Here is a 22866-nt window from a genome sequence, read left to right as displayed (position 1 = left end):
TCCCTTCTTTTAAATGAACGTGGCTGAGTGACCTTGTTCTGTTTCTGTGAAATGGTATAGGGCCAAACAAGGGCACATCAGCTTATCTCCTAGCTTGTTTCTTTTATCTGTATCTCTCCAGTAACCCAAAAAACCCCAAAATCTTGCTGTGCTGCTGGGAAAACCTGGCTCATGTTGCAGACCTGTTACCATGTAATAAATTCAGCATTAGAGCAAACTTCTGAGGTACCCTCCATATGTCAGAGTTCTTCTTTGTGTGCTCTTTTAGAAAAGAGACAAGAGCCCCTAACCCACTGAATCTCTTCTGTCTTGGCTTGCTACCAAACTTGCCAAGAGAAGTAATAATCACTTGATCCATTCTAGAGAAGCACAGGAAAATAGGTTCTAAAGAAAAGGGAAGTAGCTACTTGTTCTACAGAAAAGAAAATTAAACCCTGGATTTCACCATGATGCCAAAAGAGCGCACACTCTGGGACAACATCTACCCTGGAGTCCTCCAACCCCTTGAAGTGTTGTAGGTTTTTATTCTTCTTTTTTTTTTTTTTTTTTTTGCCCTTTTTCCTCAAGACATGCTCTCAGCTTCCAAAAGAGAGGGACTGCATAATCTCTTAGTAGCTGACAGAAACAAGATCTTCCCACAGGCAATCATTCAACCAGAAAATCATTTACTCTCTGCTTTTCCCCACCTATCATTGTTAGAGAGTTTCAAAACCCTGAATGGCCTGGCAGTCCTTTATACTTTTCCTTACCACACATCTGAAAGACATGTAACTGCTATTAGCTCCATTTTGCTAATATGGGCTACAAAAAACAGTACAAAGGTGGGTTTAATCAACTAACTGCATCATCCTATTTACAAAGATGTTCATAACCAACAGACAGTAACAAGCTTAAAAGATATCTATCTTAGAATGAGATGATTCAGGCCCTGGAGGATTCTGTTGCTCTCCACTGACCATAAGGGGAGTCTGACTAGTTGAAATATCCCTATGTGGCAGGTATCTGTGTAAGATGAGAGCGAGTGTGACCAAATGTGCCAAGTTTCACCAAGGTTTGCTTATCAAGAAACAACTCTGCCAGACCAACCAGGCACCACAAAGCACCTCCAAAAAGAATAGCAGGAGTGGTCTGCAGCTGCTTGAGTCAATGCTGGGAGAAAAGGACATACCCCAAGGATTACAAACAAGTCTTCATTTATGCCAGCACTGTACAGACATTGCCATCATTATTTACTCCTATTTCCCAAGCATTAAAGAAGGTAAAACTTGCAAGGAAAACCAGTAGCATAATCCAGATAAAAGTCATACTTAGACATGATTTTCATGTCTGAAAAAGACAAAATATAAAAAAAATTTCAGGGCCGTGGTTTCTGAACACTAACAAATGCCAATGCATGTACAATACTGGTCAAGGCAAAATAACTAAAACAGACGCAGAGGAATTCTATCAGGGGACAGACAAGCCTATCTGGTAAAAAGAATATTAAAAGAATTTGGCTTGTTCAGACCAGCTAAATAAATGTTGAGAGGAGATACATTTACTGTGCACAAACACCCAGGGGTAGAAATAGCTGAGGAGTGGAAATGACTATTTAACTAAGGACAATACTGGTACAAGAACAGATGGTTATAAACTGCCAAAGAATAAATTTAGACTGGAAATTAGACAAAGGTTTCTAATCAGCAGAGCAATGAAGCTTTTAAAAAGCCTTCACAGGGAACAAGGGCAAAAAGCTGCTCTAATTGTGGGATAAAGCTTCATGTATTTCTGAAAGGTATTATGAAATATGGTTCCCTACCAAAGCACAGTACTGGAGGCAAAGACTCCGGAGGTCCCCTGCAGCCTTCTGCTTCTCTGCATTTCACAGTAAAATCCATTCATAGCAGCACCAGCAAATCTGAAGTACAGTTCTGAAATACCTTGACCTCCCAGAACTACATGAAGAACCATTCTGGCTGGACTCTGCTGAAGGGTAAAACAAGATGGCTTCTAAGGGAGGGACTTCTGGAGCAGCCAAATCTGTGAAGAAAGTCTGAGCTGAATTTCTACATTATCTTATTATGAAAGCCACAGACAGGGGGCAAGTGCAGACAGAACATGTTATCTCCTTTAAAACTCATAAAACAAAATTCTTGAAAATTTCCAGGGGCTCCTGGGTACAGAAAAACTTCTCAACACATTGCTCCATGCCAGACAATCCTCCTGATGACCATCAGTCATTGAAAGATGCAGTTTTGTCATCTGACCATACAATATCTTTATCAAAAGACCAATTATTTTTCTCCCTCTTTATTAAGGTTTTCCATAAAATACAAGGATGGAGCTCAACATTACCATTACACGTTCTGTCTTTGTTTTCTATGAGTAGGATACAGTCAAGTCTTTGGCAGACCCATACACGATGGTAAATATTTGATCTTTTCAACATGTGCATGTGCCAGAAGTGTTACAGCACAGGAGGAAAGTAATTTTCATGGACTGAGAAGTACTGCAGGATTATTTGGTTTGATCTGTTCGCTTCATTCCTTAGTTGAGCTCCGAAATTTATACAAATAACCCTAAACTGACTGTTACATGCGTGATACATGCAGAGACCACGTCCATTACCACTATACACCTCCTTCCACACACTAAGACCATGTTCACTGTGACTGAATCCTCTGATGATGGGAGGTTTTCAACTCCACGCCTGATTAAATGCTGCCTTCCAGAATTCTTGGATAACAGGAATTAAATTTTCATGCCCTTAATCTAGTTGACACTTTTTCATAAGCTCTTCCTCCCCTCCTTCTCCTGTGTTATAAATGACCAGTTACCTAATCTGAGGTAATGCAGGCTTTGGTCGAGGCTAATGAAGATGCGGTGGGTGAGATCCTGCTTGCAGCACAGTCCCATTAGGAAAGGTTAATCACCTCCTAGCTTACAATCCCACGTTTTAGCTCCAAACAGTGAGGAGGCAGAGAAAGAGGCATCCATCACATTAACCAAATAGTACAGCAAATGCCTGGCACTTGATCAGCAGTAAGGTGCTCTCCTGATAGGAAGAGGAAGACTGCAAAATAAAGACCAACAGTGACTCTCCAAGGTTCCTCAGGGACAGAGATCCCCACATAAGAAGTAGGGAAGGGAAACACCCCCAACTAACGCTTGAGATTTGTGCTTCAGAAGAGAGGTCTGCATCTTCCTTCCCTGAGAAGGAAGTGCATCACACCGTGTGCAATGTTACCCTTTCAAGGAATAAAAAATATTGTCTCAATGAAATGAGCCTAAGCAGAGAGGAATACTCCCAACCTATGAAGAATGAAACAAACCTTCAGCTACCTACTTTTATTTCACAATTCCAAAGCCTCAGGAAGAGCCTAGGCAATGGTGCAGTGCTATCTTCTCTCTACATTCAGACTACCCATTGCTATTCAATGTTCACCAACAAAAATCATTTATCTCCAGTGAAGTTAGAATGCACAGGCAACATAGAGCCAAAGGGTTTATTTGTTGCATCAACAAGGCCTAACCCTGCGTGGCTACACCTGCTTCTAGAGATATCTAGAACTAACCTTCATGACAGCAAGTCATTACATTACTAGGTCCTTACTCAAAGAATAATTTCTTTTGTGAACTGAGGCAAAGGGATTGTTGGTAGGAGAAGAGGAGACATTCCTAAAACTTTTGCCTTCTGACTGACCACACAATAATGTTGTGTAATTACAAGAAAAAACAGATAATTTTTTTTTGTTTGGGTCTTTTTGTTTTGATTGGTTGGGTTTTTTTTAACTCTAAGTGTTTTTTCTAGAACTGTCTTCATTCATTACCACTCTCCATGACCATTAAATTTCCTTCACTTAAACAGTGAAAATCCTTCTTCCTTACCCAGAGATGTTCCCAGAAAAATCAGAAATACTTCAGTTGTGAGACAGAGGTATTGCCTCTTTACTTTTTTTTTTTTTTTAAATATATATAGATTCATGTCTCCAGGTCACCTTCCTCGCTGGGCCTTTTAAGGTCCTTTATTGTCCTTTCCCAGATGATAGAAATGTTTTCCCTTTCATCATGTGAGATACCTTACAAACCCTATTCATGCAATCAAGAATAGATCCCATGATGTCAAAAAAAAAAAGCTGAAATAGGATCCCCTGAAACTGGTAACATGTATGGCAGCAGATCAAAAACATTTTTTTTCAGCTGCGTTTAATCATGATCAAATTTAGGTTCTTCATAGTTCTGGAGCAAGCTGACATCAGTGAGTGCTCCATTTAGTTTGCAAAGTAGGAGGAAGTTTCCATTCAAACTTAACCTTACTTAAACAATTTCCACTATATTTACCAGGCTTCTCTCTACTCCTGATCAGTAAATATTCAAGAGAAACTTTTTATATTAATTTCTTCTGAAGCAGAAAGGCAGACAATAGTAGTAAAAGAATCCTCTACTTGGAATCTGAACAGTGAAGAAAAGATTCAGATGGTGATCCTCCACAGCTGCCTACTGAAGAAAATGCCTACTTGAACTGCCACCAGCTCTAATAGCTTAGGGACAAATTCTGCAAAAATGCGAAAGGAGACCCATACAGACAGCTAAAGTAGCAGGCAGAGATTTACAATTTGATCTGAGTGATCTCTTTGCAAATCTGCAGAGTGTATGTAAGACCAACATTAGGCACAGGAGAATAAGAAACCTAATTCAGGAGTATGAAATTGCTTTTTGAAAGGGTTTTGAAAAAAGTTTAGAAATTAGCCTTTCAGAAGCTCCTGTCCCAAAATTGCTTTCAAATTCTTTTCTAAATACTTAACCCTTTATTGTACTAGAATAAATTTTATTTTTTCTTCTTTTTTCTCAAGGCTTATTAATGTGTGTCTTTAGATGAACTAGCCAACACTGAGCATTGCTTGTTTTAAGAACCAGTGATAAACTTGCATTTTATGCCCATCTAACTTCAAATACGTATTTTCAGGTTCTCAAGCTATGTCTACACAGCTATACTTATCAGGCAATGTGCAGAGACTCAAAAGGACCTACTATTATACCTATTTATGCTACAAACCAGTGTAGTTCAGTGAACAGAAGAATAGATACAGCAAAGACACTAATTCATGGATTGCAGCAGTCCAGGAGAAGGCCTCCACAACACCCTGTGAGTACTAACAAGGATAAAGAATTTTGTCCCTCAAATTGCAGAGAAATATCTTCCACATGGAAAAGATGCAGTTAAATGAAGACCAGTATTAACATCACACTAGTAGACAAAACCTAGGTGTCCTCAGAGAGTTCCAGCAGAACTCTGCCATAGGTGATTTCCTGGATCAAGAGAGAAGATAGATTCACTGCCCAGGCCAGAATGTTCCAGGCGTACGAGGCCTTGCTGCACCCCACTTCTTCAGGCAGACAGTAATTTGCCCTAAGAAGGTTTTTCCTTTTCTTTGGCATGTGAAACAGAAGGTAATTCTCAGGTGCATTCAGAGTTATTCAGAAGCGTCTTTGGATATTACTGCAGCTGGTCACTGTGCTTGCTAGTTTGTATTGTAGTGGTGAGGAACTGAAATAATAAGATTTCTGGTACCAAGGACTTTCCTATTACAATAAGGAAAATTAGGAAGAGATACTTCTGTTACCAGGTTTACAAGTTTTACAGGTTTCTGAGGACATCTGATCTCAACCTTTGTTTGCTGAGAGAACTAGCACTACCAAAAACATCCAGTCAAAAGCTGTAATGGGCAAATGCTAAAGACCATGAACAGCGGCTCAGTCAAAATTTCCTGTTGGATTTCCAATTTTAAACATTACAGTTTTCAGTATTTATTCAATAGCATTCACTTACCTGGACAACATAAAAAAACTTGTTCAGCTTTTGACCTCTCTTCTCCAACCACAGGCATTAATTAGAGCCAAAAGAAGGAGAATTTTTCTGATGTTGAAGCTTTTCTTTAAAAACTTTTCAAGATCTTCCAGTTCTCCAAAACATCCCACAAAGTAAGCTATGTACTTGTCATCAAAGCAGAATGGCTGTTATTTTCTCAGAGCCTCAGCTATATTTGAACCAGAGGAAGACACTCAACTAATCCCAAACTAGCTCATCCTCCCTGCCACCTTCCAACTGCCTTTTGAAGAGGAAGCTCCCTTTGACATGAAATAGTCTCACTACCCTCTGTAGTTAGCAGTTCCCAGATTGAAAAGACATAAGACATCAGTAACAAATGTCAAAGAAAACTTGGAGTCATTAAAAAAAAAACCAAAACAACCAAGAAATAAACGAAAATCCTCAAGCAAACAAGGAGCAAGGGAAAATTTGCTCCATGCTAACTGGTTTAAAAATTCTGCCTCTGGAGAATTCAACCCCTTCTGCTCTGATGTGTCCTCTTGCTGTTTTACTGCAAGCTCTGTTGACTCACAGCTGCTGCTCTGCTCAAGTCCTGGGCTGCCTTCAGAAAGAAACACATGGAAAAGATGGAGAACCATTTTCCCCACTCAAACAGCAAATCCCAAGTCAGGGAGAAAACACCAACACAGGAGTCAGAAGTCTGCTTTATAACAGAAATGACAAGGTGAGCCAGGGCAAAAGCTGTACTTCTCAAACTAATGACAGTAGCATCAGCTATTTCCCACACAGAACAGGCCCTGCTTTGAGCTAGTCTCCCTCTCCCCTACCCCTGCATCTCAACCAAAATGCTCTCAAGTTACTGGTCCACTGTGTCCCAGCCTGGTCTCCAATGCTCAGTGTAATCTATCTGTAGTAAACATGAATCACTTAACTGGAACAGCAAGAAGAGTTCAGTTTTTGCTAACGTGCATTCTTTCGAGGAGGGTAAAGCAAGCATCACATTGCATGCAGAAAACACCCTCGGCGTTATTCATAAAATCTTGATTATACTTTTCAATCCCCTAAGACTTCAAGCCATAATTATTACATCAAGATAAGACAACCCCAGAGAAGGATCTGGGGAGGACTTAGAGAGAAAAACCTATCAGTGCAGCCTAATTTTTATTGTTTGGTAAATGTTCATGGTAGCAGAGACAGGACACTGATGGAGAAGTGATGAGAACCACCATTTATGAAGTTAAAAATCCCTCTGATGTATATCTGATGATTCCGAGAAGCATTTCTGAAGTTGTACCTGGGAATTAAAATTTGAGTGAGAAATCAGAGATGAGCTTTGAGCATTGGAATATTTACTAGCAACTTCAAAAACTTGCTAGAGGTATCCAGATAAGAAGCTTCTCTTGCCCTGAAGAACATGCATGACATGGAATTTCCATGCCTCAGCTCTTGGGGATTAATGGCTGTTGGCAAAAACTGCTGCTTATATCCAAAATACATCCTGAGCTAAGGGAGTAAGAAACAATCCTTATGCAATGATGTCATCAATGCAGTTACGTCCTAAAATTCCCAAGCTGAGAGAAAAGTAACAACTGTGAAAATTATAAGATGTGCATCAGGACTCCTGCTGAAATGCATTTGGGTATTTGAAATGGAAAACTGTTACTGACTTGCCCCAGAGTTGCAGTTGTTCCACATTAATCAGGACTAGTTATAAGGAGTTAAAAAGTGGGGAGGGTCTCAGCCTCATTTAGGCACGTAAAGATTTTGTATCTCTTCTCTACTAATCACCTCCACATCACTTACGGGGATTTGAGACTAGATATTATAAATCAGGAATCTGCTCTCAGTCAGCATAAAAACAGGAAAGTGCAAGTTCAAGCTTTCGAAAACTGCTAAGAGCAAAAGGGGGAGGACAAGTGAGGTCGGACTGTTCTTTATGGAATCACGACGAAATGAGAGGCAGAGCTGTGAAGACACTGAACTCACATCTACAACACACAAAGATATGAGTGATAATCAGAAAGCTAAAATGGCAGACTCCAGGGACACACAATGGACGGTGAAGCCTTTCACCCCAGATACCTGTTCCTGTAAAGAAAGAACCTGTTCTACAGAACAAAGGGACATTCTCTATCCATGCCTAAAAAAAAAAAAGCTAGTAAGTTGCTTCTGTTACTTTCCACACTGACACAAAACTCACTTTGGCAACCCAAGAAAGGCTAATGCCTGGGCAAGTTTGTGAAAAGTGACTTTTCTGTTTCCCCCAGAAGTTTCTTTCCACCTTGTGGCACGAGATCAGTGGACTTCAGCCATTTCAAAGACAAGCTTCCAAAATTTCCTCCTTGCAAAGACAGTACCCTTAGTAGTTATCTACTCCAAATCTAACTGAAAGCAGGAGAAATAAAACACACAGTAACTCCCAAAACCACATGAATAGGAAAGCATATGGTAGGAGAATGAGAAGAGCAGAACTGCTAGTTATTTTAAGTGACAAGATCACATAATTTAAGTTTTGCACAAGACCTAAATAAATAAGTAAATGTGGAACTAGGCAGACCCCTGCAACAAGCAGACATCTTCCTGACTCAGCAAGCTATCCACAAGGAATGACCACAGACAAGAACACACAGTCTCAGTTCTTCTGTTGCTATTTAGTATGGCTGCTCTGAAACTATGGCATCTGGAAGCAGCCTCCAGAAGGTTTCCTAAGCTCTCAAGTCATGGCAAAGCTGCAGGACTCAATAAATATCAAGGAAGACATAATCTGTAGAGGACTATACAAAGCCTTAGGTGATTTTGGAAAACCTCTTTTTGAGATTAATTTAGAGAGGAGAAAAAGACAGCTGGAAGATAGAGATTATTTCTAACTTCATTTCAAGTTTTCATAATCCAAATATCCACCAACGACCTGGGAAAATTCAAGCAAAGGATGCTGGGGACTGTGGGTACACAGCACCATCTCGTGGAGTGAATGGAAGTACAAAAAACAAGGAATAAGGATTCCAGCACTTGAGACGTCTGCAGCTCGGCTTTTTGACAGCCTGCTCTTCTAGAAGGTTAACAAATCTCTCTATCGAATTTGTGCTTTATAAAAAAAAGTTCACTGCAGATCTATAAAGAACAAATGAACAACAAGCAACTCCCTATTTTTATCTCTCAAACTCATCACCATTAACATAAACACTGCAGGCCTCTTCATAAATAGAGTGTGGGCAGACAACCATCTGTACTGAATTTTATTTGCCAGCAGGCCTAGCACAGCTGTGAGCACCCTTTTCTTGCAAGTCTGAATCTTGTGTACTTAAGGTGGGCAAAGAATACAAGTCTACAAATACTAAACTTGCCAGGACTAACAACCTATACTTCTCTCTATTTAGTACTGGAAATGAAAAAAAGCCATTTTCCATTTAGAAAAAGAAGGAAACTCAGAAAAGCAGCTATTCCACCCTTTCCAGTATTTGCTCCCAAATATGGAGGTATGCTTACAGAGTGTCTGAGAAGGAACAGCTTAAGTTACCCAGCTGGTTCACATCTTACTGGTAATAAATAAGGATTTCCAGGCACTACTGAAAGCATGAAGACCTGATTAGTTTCTACTTCATGACAGGTAGAAATTCATCTGCGCAATGGAAAGCATTTAAATGTCCTGACTTCTAAAGGAGGTAGGCAAATACAGGGGTCTCTTTGTAGGAGGGATGTAGCTGATCTTAATTTCAGCCCCATCTCAATTATTGTGTTATACCCAGCTCCACTTCAGCAAATACTTCAATATTAATTCTTAGTTCATCCTGGTCTCCAGGATGAAAGTTGTTTAAAAACAAAAAACACTATGATATATTGTCTATACATTTTGAATGGCTCCCATAATGATTTTAGTACAGGTCTCTCAAGTGTGATATTTGGGCTAAGTATGTTCTCTGGTATGCCTAAATTGAGTTTAAATGACTTGAACTATCAATATCCCATGCATATGAATCAACAGTAGCAATTCCAGAGCCAAGTGGGGATCCCTGTGAGGATGCTTCCCTTAAGATAAAGCACAAATTTATGTTTCAAGTGTCCATCAGAAGCATCTCTATTTCAGCAGGATAAGGTAAGGGATTTAAGCCTCTAACCTCTTCCAAATGGGACAAATGCCACTGGTAACAAGTGCAAAAAATGGAAAGAAAAAAAAAAAGAGAACAGGCTGGTGGTTTGGGTTTTGGGGTTGTTTGTTTTGGTTGTTTGGGTTTTGGCTTTTTTTCTGACAGTACGAACACGCTACTCCTGTGATTTGTGTTTAACAATGTGAAGCATAGATAATTCTGTCTGATGCCAGTCCCCAGCATTCAAGTAACTAGAACAGGATGAATTCTCAGGATATTCTCCATCCTGCAGCACTACATGCTTCAGCATTATGTGGCATATAGGATTAACATGGTGCCCTGCCTAGCTCAATATACTATGCAAGTGTGCACAACCCAGCAATAGTTCAGACAGGTATTTCAGATATCTATGCATGGCAACTCGTCTACCAAATACATATTCTGCACAGCTGACAGTACAGGTACCAGACATCAAAATCATGCCCTGTTGGGTAACTTTACGTGTTTCTGTCAAATATTATGCCCATCAACCTAAATATAGATGCTGGTGTCTCTGTCTCTCACACATATGTACAGTCACTCAAACAGATTTTCTCTTGTCCCATATGACACAGCAGGAGTGACTACAACTATTTGCTGGCAGTCAGATTCACAGTCACTGCTTCTGAGAACTTCAGCTCATTCACACAGAGCAAAGGCTTGAAAGCCAGGTCTGCTCAGTTCATTCTGCACTGGTAACACAAGCAATCCAGTGTTACAACAGCAAAGCAGGAAAATGAGTCTTTGCTTCTGTAACATACAGTTGGCTTGGATCCATAATTTAAACCCTGGTGCACAGGCACTTGTGACAACAGTCTGCATATCCAAGTGAAAGACACCTGATGGCTGAAGTCTTCAGTAATAAAAAGAAATACCAGTATTAGCCCTCTCTTCAGCATTTTGTGGTGTTGAATTATGAGTCTATCTGTGACAGATGAACTGTTAAAGACACAGATGTTTCTAAGGGACCTACAAATTGTATGATGGATGGCTTGTGATATTGCTATCTATCTTCATCATTTGCCTGAGATCAGAGGGCAGAAATGTAACAGACAGAAGGTCATTTAGTACAATCTGAAAAAGAGAGGGGGAAAAAAAAAAAAGAAAAGAAATATGACAGATGGTTATGGGAAGCCAGCAAACCTGACACCAGTTTTGCTGTGGTCAAGCACTGCAAATAGGTTTCAGATGAGAGACAAGAAGAATAGAGCACCAACAACACTTCCTTCAAAATAAACATTAGAGTCTCTCTGGAAGAAAAATATGCTTATATTTGGCAGTTGCATTATTAAAGTCAGAGTCTAGTGAAGACACTCTGGTCTAGAGGTCTGTTATGTTCTCCGAGACAGTTACTCAATAGACATGAGCACAACTACTCTCGCATTAAGGCTAGAGACACTTGAATAAAAGCTACAAAGATCAAACTCTGCTTTCTTAGGGATGGAGTCATTTTCTACTCTCTTTCCCCATCCTGCTCCAGACCACACTCTCAAGCACTGTGCTGGCAATATCCTGAAAGGCATATCCTAGACCAGGGAGGCCATCACAAGGCCATGCTGCTTATTTCCAACACAGAGGTCTGTGAAGAGCCTCAGGAAGTCATGGCACAGTAGCTTATTAAATAATAAACCTAGGCAGAGGAGGATGAACTAATTTAGGTCAACGCTTTTAAACTAAGGTTAGTTGTCTTCTCAGGTTTGTAAGTGTTTTCTGCTAACTTTCACAGTAAGTTCATCCTTTTGATACAGTCAATGAATCCTGAGTTTTGTTTTGGAAATGAGTAAATCAACCACATCCTGGTTATTCCTTCCTCTTTTTTTCTGTTCAAAGCTATTCTAAGACTTTCACTGAAATATGCAAAATTTTGCTTGCCATAAGTGTGCAGTTTTCACTGATTAAACTACCACCCATGAAAGATTTTCACCAGCCCTGTATACATCCAAGACTTTGAAATGAACTAACATTCACAGCTTTGGAAGCGTTTTCATCTGCAGACAGCTGTTAGCTACCTGTGGTTTCAGTTAACACTTACATAACTTGACTTCTATTGGGATGTAATTGTTCTTGGAGGTTTTTACTGAAAAGCCTAATTCCTCCCACAATCAGAGAAGTTATTTTGTGTCCCAAAATCTCTAAGGACAGTAAAAGGCAACTGAAGTCCCAGACTCCACTCCCAGCATTTGCCAAGGCCTCAGATGTCAGTACACAATGAAACACCTCTAGAAAGATAAATGAAATCCACCAAAATGTGCTCCCCTGTGCAAAACTTGTTTCACAGGTACCCAAGCAGCCAGTTTCAATCTGCCCCTCAGGGATCATTATTAAGATAACTGTAATTAAGGTTTTTCATCTAATCCCCAATGTTCTACAGCTGAGATTATTATACCAGCTCCTGGGTAACAAGATTGCAACATAATAAAGCATGTCCCTATATGCAGCTAAACTCCACTGGAGATCAATAGTAGCCTTCTGTCAATGACAGGAAATAATTAGTACATTAGGCAGCTTGGATAGTGAACAAAGAATCTCCTTCAGGACCTCTGACTCCTCCTGCCTTTGTTTTTCTGTTAACAATTTCCATTGCAAAAAAACCAAATAAGCGTAAAAGATCTGTCTCTTGAGCCCTACTGACCCCAGCTTCCTCTCTTAAGTAGCCCCAGATTCGCAGGCTCAAAAACCAAGAAGAAAAAAGTTTAAAAATTCTAGTGCTGCCTGAATCTCTCTGCATGTTGACATTCTCTCAGCTACCCACAGATGTAAATATTTTGTGACATAGATTTGTCCACCTAATGACTTTAATCTTAAAGGTAGCTTTTAGTCTAAGGCATAAAAACAATATATATAAATCTTAAAACAATTAGGCACATTTGATATGTGGACTGTGAGAATCCTATAGCAGATTTGATCTGCAAATATTGGCATAATCAAAAGTTACCTCACTGAATTAAAATAATTACTTTGTATTTTAAAATGTTACTGCAAACAAAGTCTAGTCTGGAAAATAGAAAATATTGACTTCAATCCTCATCTATTTGTTCTCACCTAATAAAATAGGTTCCTCCTTGCAAACTATTCTCTGTGTAGACACCCTGGGAAATAAACAATAATCACACCTTGAGGACTCAATAGGAATAAGGAGGCAATATAGTGTGTGCTATGGCAAACAGCTCCATGCTGTTTGGGAAAGCACCAAGTGAACCCTATCCCATCTCATTAACACCATTACACCCCACTTATCACACATCAGATTTAGATCAACAGTTTAAAAGCACACATATATAACTCAGCTGAGTGCTGCAAAGACGGGAGAGCACACAAAACCCAGGTGGGACAAAAAACAGATTAAGGATTATTGCAAGTCAGAGCTTCCAGGACAGTAAGCCCAACATGGAAATCATATTTTCATAATCCACAGTGCCAGACTCATAGGGGATTGGAGGGAATGATCAAAGCCAGCTGTGTGTTCACCTGGACTAGTGACTGGGTATCCTGTTGCAGATCAATAGCAACAGCTAAAAGACCAAACACATTTTGCAAGGGTTTTTCTTTTCCCTTGTCTGCAAAAGAACAGGTACTATCTGCATACCATATGGCACTCAAAATACCTCATGCTGATGAAACCATTGTAGGTGTGAGATTACCAAAAGTATCTGGACAATACAATTGAGGATAGAAGTTTCACAGCATTGTGTGAAAAAAAATCCACTTAAAATAAAAGTCCTCAAGCTCAGGGTGATTTTTGCCTATAAAATCTAATTCTACATACATTTTTCACCATCTTCCAAATTCAGTTCTGTACCATCTTCTGTGAAGAAGCTACTATAAGAAGAAAAGAATCTTTAAAGAGTAAAATTGATGGTTGAAGACTGTTTTGGTATTTTTCTGAGTTTTTACATTTACTGCTTCTTAAAACAAATAAGAACATGGGCAGGATATTACAAAGAAAAATCTAAATTTAAAATTAATCAAATCCTTGTTGCACTTGACAATTTAGAACACTTTATTATCTTGCATTTAGTCAGAAGATGTGCTTACAGATCATCATCAACAAATGGAGCTTGGGGTGACAGAACAAACAGAGACTCCTATTTTGCTCTACAACATTTCTGTTACTGCTGCCAACTTACATCAGTGTCTTATCAGTGATTATACCCTGTGTGTGCCATTACTGAAGGAACAGTTTCTGAGGCCAAATCTTTCATGGGGCAAAATACGTAGGACACAGTAACACTCAGCTGCTTTTAAGATGAAAAGTGGTAATTATTGCCATGACTACCAAAGAGTATCAAGTTAAAGAAAAATACTTTCAAAGAGAGCAGAGGTCACAAGGAACAAAATTATGGCAAGAGCCTTCTGTGACATGCTTATGAAAATGGCATAGCTGGTGAGCAGCATCAGGAAGAGAATTAACTGCTTGAACTGCTCACAGGTTGGTAACAGAGGCTGTAATCACTCCCACCTGTAAAAAGTCTCTCTCCTTCCATGCTATAGAAGTCTGCAGCACGGCTGGACCATAGCTTATGTGCTGACAGCAGCCAGGTGTGCACAGATATCAGTGACTGATTACAGCTCTCATTCTAAATGCTCCTTCTGCCAAGCTGTTGAAGCAATCGTAATTAAATTACTCACCAGAGACCTAGCTGCATTTTGGGGATCACAAAAGGATAAAGTTGGCTAGCTTTCACAATTAAAAAGGAAATGCTTTCATGTCAGGGCACCTTGAGAAGCTGAAAGGTGCAGAAGAAGCAATTTCAAAAAGCACCTGTCACTCAAATTCCCTCTTTCTCCCCCAAAACAGGGACAGACAAATCTCTCCCTCTAATGTTGACAGCACTACCCATTCCAGATGACTCCCAAAGGGAACATGGGGCAAACAAGCTCTTGATCTGCAGTCTGATCTGATGTTTTACAGCTGTTACTCAAGGGAGGGGAAATGCCTTTCAGTACACTGAAAAGATTGAGCATTCTTAAAGCACTGAAGAGCTAAGGCAATTATGTAGTGGGCTATTACCAAGCATCAGAAAAGTGCATGGTGCTTTAATGAGAAGTAGCACCAGATCCTTGCCCTAAAGATGTTACATTACTTGGCACTGCAGGGCAAATGAAACTAAACAGTGCCAAGAAGGATGAAAGCAGGGTTCATAACCCAAATCACAGTGGTACAATTTACACATCATGTACTAAAGTACACAGTTGCATTTCTACAGTTGCATTTCTCTTCTTTTTTGTCCCAGTTCTCAGAGGATAAGGTCATTCACTGTCATAAGACACCAAAGGCTTAGGTTAGGAACTGAAAATGAGCCATCAGCCAGAAAACGCTAGTTACGTGAAAGACCACTAAGTAAGCAAGAACAAAGCATGAGGGGAGAACTAAGAAGTAGGCAGAGTGCCTGACCTGTTGTAATGAAGTATGATTCACTCAAGATAAATCAGAGGTGACTCTTGCTTCATGTAGGATGGATGTCTCTGTAGTATCAAAGGCAAATCCCCAAGCATGGTGGTATTTAAACAGCTGACTGGTTTAGCCATGCATGACTAATGAAGTCTATGCAGATTTATTTTCTACACACTAGCAACCTCTTGCTCTCTGACTCAGTAAGTGAGTAAGCTGGGCACATTAGAAACGAATGGGTGATAATTAAACATGAACAATGAAGAGGGTTTCTGTAAGTAAATCAAGCTGAGTATGTTGGCATTGACATTAAAAGAGGTCATGAATTCTGGACAAAAATTGGCCCAGATGGTGAAAAACACAAAATACTAAGAGAGAGGGAATAGGGCTCATCTCCTGACTGGTGGTCTGAATCCTGCACTGGAGAGCATGAGCTGTAACTGCTCAGTGACAGAGATAAAGTAAGTTTGGGGTGCAAATGGCTCACAAACACATCAGAATAAAGCCATCACCATAAAGGAAGGGTTACTTATTTAGTCATTTGCCCTGCTAGTAGTCTCTTCCAATGGCTATTCTGCCATGCTATTTAAGCAGGTGTGAGGGAAACCAGTTCTGCCACTGCAACCTAGTTTACAGACTATGCTCCAGAAGCAACAATGCACTTTGGTTCTCATTCACCTACTTTGTAGGGTGCAAAAAGGCAGGGCATTAATGCAGAGAGATGGGCCTGCTCTGACAACCTATCTCACATACATGGGGCTAAGGCCAGCTTCAGTCTTCCTTAATCCATCAAAAATATTCTGTGTTTTACTCTAAAGTATTGGTCTTAGACATTTTTTGCTAATTTTGATACCCTTCCTTTTATGTCAAATGAAAAAAGATTTTGGCTAGTAAGCCTCACTCACTTCAATTACATAACTGGAGTTATCAAAAGCTCTTCTTGTGATGGTGCTAAATTAATGAACAAAGGAACAAAGTCACCATAACTCCCTTTCCCTCTAATCCTTCCCTCCTCCAAGTGTGTTTCACATACAGACAGTAAAAGCATGTAGGTTATGCATCACATGAAAAGGGATTGGGAAAAAAAATATAACTTATTACACAAAAAAAGCCCCAGCAGCCCTGTATATTACTTCTCTCCTGGACAAAAAACAAGCATCACTTTGCCAAGCAATCTCATTGGGAGGTTAGAGGATTACTTATTAACAGGATCCTTGTAAAGCATGGAGACTGGAAGCATATGAAGATACAAACACAAGAGGACAAAAAGCTTGGGCTGCCTTTTCTCTTTACCAATCAGATGGAAAAGTTGTTTTTAAACCAGGTGGCTGTTACAACCCGAAGTTTATAAAGAAATTAATAAATAACCCCTCTAAAAAGCCAATCAATAGTTGGCAGATGGATTTAACTGTTTCAACAACATAAAACCTATTTGAAAAGGTGCTTTATACTCTGCTTGCACTAGTCATTGCTACAAATCATTGATGTTTTACAGACAAACACCTCCATTAATACATACTTGTGTTAGCCTGGCAATTGCTCTTGGAAAGTCTGACCCTCAGTGTTGCTCATCTGCATGAGGCACTGAGTAAAAAACAGCATTTTCTATGATCTAGTTTGACATGGATATACCATTCCCATTAGCTAGATTGGCAATGCCTCTTTTTATGCATTCTCTCTGTGCAGAAAGTGTTATTGTTTGACCAGATAAACAAGAACGTGAATTAATTAAAGAATCTGTAAAGCTGTTCATAGACAACAGTTTAAATATAGGTCCCATCTCAGGTAGGTTGGAATGTTTCACTCCCATGTTTTCATCTCATATCATGGTTAAGAGTAACAGGATGGAGTTCACCCCACATGCAAGACACTTCACTAACATCATGGGTTAACTTTAACTCTGCTACCTTACATGCTTAAGGTTGCACTTTTGAACAGTCTAAGCAACAGCTTGGCATGCCAGGGTTCTTAATATTTCTAATATCAACTGCAGTACAGTAACACTGACTTCCTACATCGTAGAGCAATATGTAAATTCTAAAAATAAGTTGAAAGCCCACATTTATTGAATGTGATGCTGAAATGATTAAAACATCTATAAAGATTGAAGAGTGTGAAGTAACTTCAAAAAATTAAGAATAGATTTTAAATGGCATGGAGAATAAACCAGTATATTGCAAATAGTACCATTGCCTCTACTTCTACCTTTCTTTTCAGTTGTTAGTACTGGCCAGTGTGAAGGCCAAACCTTTAAATACACTTTCATGCAATGGACCTTCTCAAATGAATTTGAGGACAGGGGGTGTCTGCGGGTTATTCCTGTGTTTGTTTTTAATGTCAATACAGTCATACAACTCAGAATGAAGCATAGTAAAACTGAATTTATGCCCCCATAGCTCCCATTAATTTCTTATTCTGAAGAATCTTGATTCCTACAGCATAAAAAACATCTAAAACAGATCTACAGAAAAATAGCTAAAATTAAAGGCTGTATCATCATTTCCACTAGGAATTTAAATCCCTGTCTTGCTAAGCAATACTGGTGAATGGATAAACATGTTGCCACCTCTGAAGGGTGACGGGGAAGCACAGGTGCTTCCAAGCCAATTGCATCTGAATTAGGAAGCTTAATGGCCCAGTCCTGGGACAAAAATTAAAAAGGAAAAACAAATTGGCACACCAAGCTTTACTCAGCATTGATAAGACTGAATATCTTTGCAAAGTTTGCTCTAGCAAATAATTTTTAAAAACCCAAACACAAACCACACCTACCAACAGTTAATTTGGGATAATCTAGGAGATCATCAAGAATAACTGAAGAGAACACCATACTTCCCATTTATCTGTCTCAGAGGCACTGATATATTCTTCATCAAACACGTGAAAATGCAAATTTCCAGTGTGGACATTTGACTTGATTAACAGAAATAGAAAGGCAAAATATATACAGTAAGTTAGCCTTTTGCTATCATTTCCATTGTTTAAAACTCCACCTGTTCTATTTATTTCAATACTCCATATTTATACCAGTGGGAGACCACAGATTGCTCGTAAGGTAGAAATAGCCATAATGTAAATTAATAGAATGGACTGCTGTGGCCAAAAAAACTTTCTATCAAAGAACCTGATGCATTTCTAAATAAAAGGCCTCAGGTTACACAGATGTTATCTCCCCCTGCCATTACTTGCACTAAAATCCAGTCTAGAGTATTAACTTCAATTGATAGATGCCTGTACTTCGATTAGCAATATCTAAAAGGTAGGAACAGGACTTAAGCCTTCTCAACTACACCACCCACAATGTATCCTAACTGTACCAGGAAGCCAGGAGTAGAACTCTATTTCCAACGATACATGACAAAGCCAAAATCAATCAATCAAACAAAACCCACAAAAAAAGTCATACGCACTTTTTGAAGGTCCAGGATGAAGTCTTGTCATGTTCCAGAAGAAGTCCACACAACTTACCTTTCCAGATCATTTTGAAACCCACATCCTTCTGCGAGCATTTGTAAATTACCAGCCAGGCCTGATAACTGGAGGCTGGTTGCTACGCTGCCCACAACACCCCCATTCATTTCAAACTCCCCTCTCTGCAGTGTTTCCAGCTGCCAGCTCTAAAAAAGCAGCAAGAAATCCCCAATTACAGACATAGGAACCTGGCTCTTCCTGATGCTTCAGGGCCTGTTCGAAGCCATTAGCAAGAGCTTAACAAGGGCACTGCAATGTTCTGTAGTTGTGAAGCCAAACACATTAGAAACAAATCCCACAGTATCAGTAACATAAGATATTTCCTGGATATGTATTTAAATGCAGCCCAACAGAATTCAAAGTAGCATTTCTTTCACACGTTTGTGTTCTACACTTAGCAAGTCTAAACTGATTGACTGAACACATAGTCTGAGAGTGGGAAAGTGGGTCTCCAATTGATAAAAGCAAACCAAAACAAAAATGCAGAAACTTGGCACCAGATCTTGTGACTCCAATATGGTTTCTTCTGGACCCAAAGGAAACATTCTGAATTCCAAAGCAACCCAAAACCAGACATAGCTTTACAGTCTTTAAATCTGTGTCAGTAGTACCTTTTTTATACAGCCCCTGTCAAAGTATGAATGCTGATAGGCCTTTCCAATATCTGTTTGAGAGAAATATGCTGAAAGAAATGGGAGACCAACACAAACACTACATATTATGAATGACTCAGAAAAACAGGCTTTTTGGCCTTCAGCAGAAGTGGATTGTCACCATGTGCTAAACAGCTTGTCATATGTGCCAATCAATTCAGTCATGTCTCAGACTTTTAGGGGATGGGTTGCAGATATGACAGCGCTGTGGTACCAATATTGCATGGACCTTGCTGGTACCATTAATTAAGTCTACCGCAAATACCTTAATGAAAAGCAGCTTTTTCTGGGTTTAAAATTAATACACATGGTGAACCAAATTATTGAAGCCTACTGTTACGCTTTCTACAGCACTCATGATGTATTCCTTTGCTCCCTGCCTTGGAGCAGTGAGGGAGAAGGGGACTATCACCTCAAATAAGAGAAGCAGGCACACAGTAGAGCTGAAGTGATCTGTTCCCTCCAGGCAGGAACAAAGGCCAAATCATGATGAGCAGAGGGAATGTCAAAAAGCTGATTATCTGCCCCCTAAAGGCAGACTTAAGGGGTTTGTTCAATTACTTTATCAGAGATCCCAGTAGTAATTGGCCAAGAACATCCAATGTTTTGAGATGAAGCAAATCAATACAGCAAGAAGCACAACAGTGCTGCTGTGTATTTAACTGATCACTGGTTTTAACTGAACATTCTTGCAAACAGTACCCAGCATACAGCATACAGCTAGTATTTCAGTAGAAGACTATCTAGAACACTACTCATTTTACATGCATTACATGTCTTTTTCACCAAGGTTTGAATGACAATCTCAAAGCATAATGCAGTATATAATACCTAGACATTTTTTACCTATGCAAATATTACATACAATATCTGCAAGTCATTTCTGGTTTCTCTAAACCAGGAATTCCATTAACATCAATTACCACCACTGGCCTGGTTGAGTTACCTTTCAAAAAGAAGAGGGGGGGAAAAAAAAACCAACAGAAAACAACCAAACAAAACCAATATATGCTGAATTGCATATTTTGATTTTAAGGAGAAAAAAAAATAACTGCTACAGGCTTTAAAGGAATTTCCAAGAAAAAAAGTTTGGCTTTCACACTGGGAAAGTTGTATTGCAATTGAAAGAACATCAAATCATGTTCTCTGTGTTGTCATATATCAGAACTCACAGATCACCAATGCACTGAAAAGTGTACTTACGATCATTACACTGGCTCCCAGAATATGAAGTCATGGAGCAATCACAGGTGAAGCCTTCCCATTGCTGATTACAGATGCCCTGATTTGCACAGGAATCTTCCTGGCAGGTAGTGCTCGGTCCTGGAGAAATGATGACAAGGAAAGAGTGAAATAAAACTGAGAGAATCACTTTGGTCAGGCCCACAAAAGCTTCAATTAATCATTACCATCAGGATCCTCACACAGAAGAGAGAAAGCACTAACCAAACACTTCCATTCCTGGACATGCAAGAAACTCAGGTAAAAAGAGCACAAAGACAAGTGTACACCTCACAACAAAACAGCAAACTGTAACACAGAGCAAGAAGGAAGGGGGAACAGCAATATATTCCCTCTTAGCCAGGCCCAGCTCATATGTTCTCAACTTGCTCAAAGAAATTTACAGTAAAATAGGGGTGATGCCAGGCCAACAAACATGGCCAGGTTGTTGTGCTTCCCTAGAAGTTTGATCCCCGTATAGAAATGAAAGCTAGTTAATGGGCCCATGAACAATGCCTCACCACACCCAAAGAAACCTGATAATGCAGATTCAAATTGAAGTTTTGAAGCCTCAGCTGGCTACAACTTGGCTTTACAGCTTAATAAAAATCAACCAAACAAAAAACCAAAGACTCTGACCTATTACATAGGTTCCTCTGGAAACATGCTAATAAAGTCCTCAGAAGGGCATGACACTGGTCCACAACACTTCCTTCTGGACTGCTTTCCATGCTTTTGGTAGAAGCAGAAAAGGAAGCAGCCACACTAACAGAACTCATTGTTCTGTGATTTGCAGCTAACAGTTGCTAGCCTGCTCAGATAAGCCTTGCAAAGACAAAATCCAGGCAAAAAAGTAATCTTCAGATCAGAGGGACTCTGAATGACAGCTACTATGTCACCCACGAGGAAGTAGCTGGATTCTGAATCATCTGAGAGCGGGCATGAAGCTGCAAGTCATAGATTACAAAAACATGAGTTTACAGGTTACTTCCTGGGAAAATATTTTATCTTCAGCATTCTAGACAAAGGTATGTCAATCCTATTGTGCATGATTTTAAATAAAATGTACACATACATTTGATATACCTACTATGCTATATCCTGTATGTGTTGGAAAAGAAGAAACAAAAGAAATAAAGCAGATAATAAAGGATCAACTGGCTAGGCTGCCTGGGATCAGTTCATTAACCACTTCCAGTCTAGGACAATATTATAAGGACAAAGAAACAACTGTTCAACCCATCCCATCATCTTTCTTCACAGTCTTTGCTAGCAAAAGCAACTCCGCAAGGCTCAAGCCTACTCCTGGTACTTATTTCTTCATCACATCAGCACCACCATCTATATTTTATCGATTAGATAGGACGGACCAATGTGGAGACAGCATTTTTAAATATTTTAACATAAAATTAAACCCTTCAACCTCTGTCTGACACTATTCATAGTGATTTCACTAAATCCCATCATTATTCAGAATCTTTGATATTGAGATAGCACACCTGGGCATTTCCATATTTACAAGCCCTTGTAGAACCCACATCTAACTGGAAGTCCCATGTCAGGCCATGATTCTCCCAACAATTCAAAGACCAAGCCAGGAATGGGCCCTTATAGCTTTGGTGCAGAGTTTCTGCTCTCCCCATCAGATCATCTTTCCTCACTGCAGGAACAGAATAGATGAATTTCAGTAGCTTTTCAGCTATCTGCATTTTTCTACATCTCTCCTGCAATGAGAAGGAACATGTGACTCCGTAAGCAGAGTTTGAATGTTACAAAAACCTGAGCTTCTTCCAGAATTTATTACACTGTTTAAAAAAAATAAACAAACCCCAAAACCTCTAGGTAGAAGCATAAGTGTGGTTAATAGAAGATGACAACAAAATCCCTGAAGGAAAGTTCACCTATTGAAAAGAAGTGACAGCAGCAGCCACAGCAAGAAAACCCCATGTTGCTATGCTGAAGGAAAGTTGAGCAGCATTTTTCAACACTTTTCGCCTCCCCTCCGCCTCTTCTTCCCACCCACCTGACTCTCATTTGCAGCCATAAGAATCCCAGTGGTTTCAGTGGCACAGTGTGAAATTAACAGATCACTTCTAGGATTAGAACAGAGCTGACAGACTTTGCAGCGTGGGCCAGTAGGCACATGTATGTACAGGCTTCCCTCCTGCCTTTACTCTTGTAAAAATCATGGATATA

The 22866-nt window shown here is 39.6% G+C and overlaps 1 protein-coding gene across 8 annotated transcripts in view; it reads right to left on the bottom strand.

The window, feature by feature from the left end:
* NRXN3 (neurexin 3) overlaps nucleotides 1-22866 on the bottom strand; it is a 550019-nt gene that overhangs the window by 503895 nt on the left and 23258 nt on the right. For all 8 annotated transcript variants that reach the window (XM_042047917.1, XM_042047922.1, XM_042047925.1 and 5 more), the window contains exon 5: nucleotides 20653-20772. In XM_042047917.1, coding sequence (XP_041903851.1) covers nucleotides 20653-20772 — 120 coding nt within the window. The remainder of the gene's footprint in view (nucleotides 1-20652; nucleotides 20773-22866) is intronic.

The sequence above is a fragment of the Corvus kubaryi genome, unplaced genomic scaffold, assembly GCF_017639235.1.
Source record: "Corvus kubaryi isolate FWS band 111438036 unplaced genomic scaffold, C.kubaryi_AGA036_p1.0 66, whole genome shotgun sequence".
Taxonomy (NCBI): Eukaryota; Metazoa; Chordata; class Aves; order Passeriformes; family Corvidae; genus Corvus; species Corvus kubaryi.
This window is presented reverse-complemented; position numbering and strand designations above follow the sequence as displayed.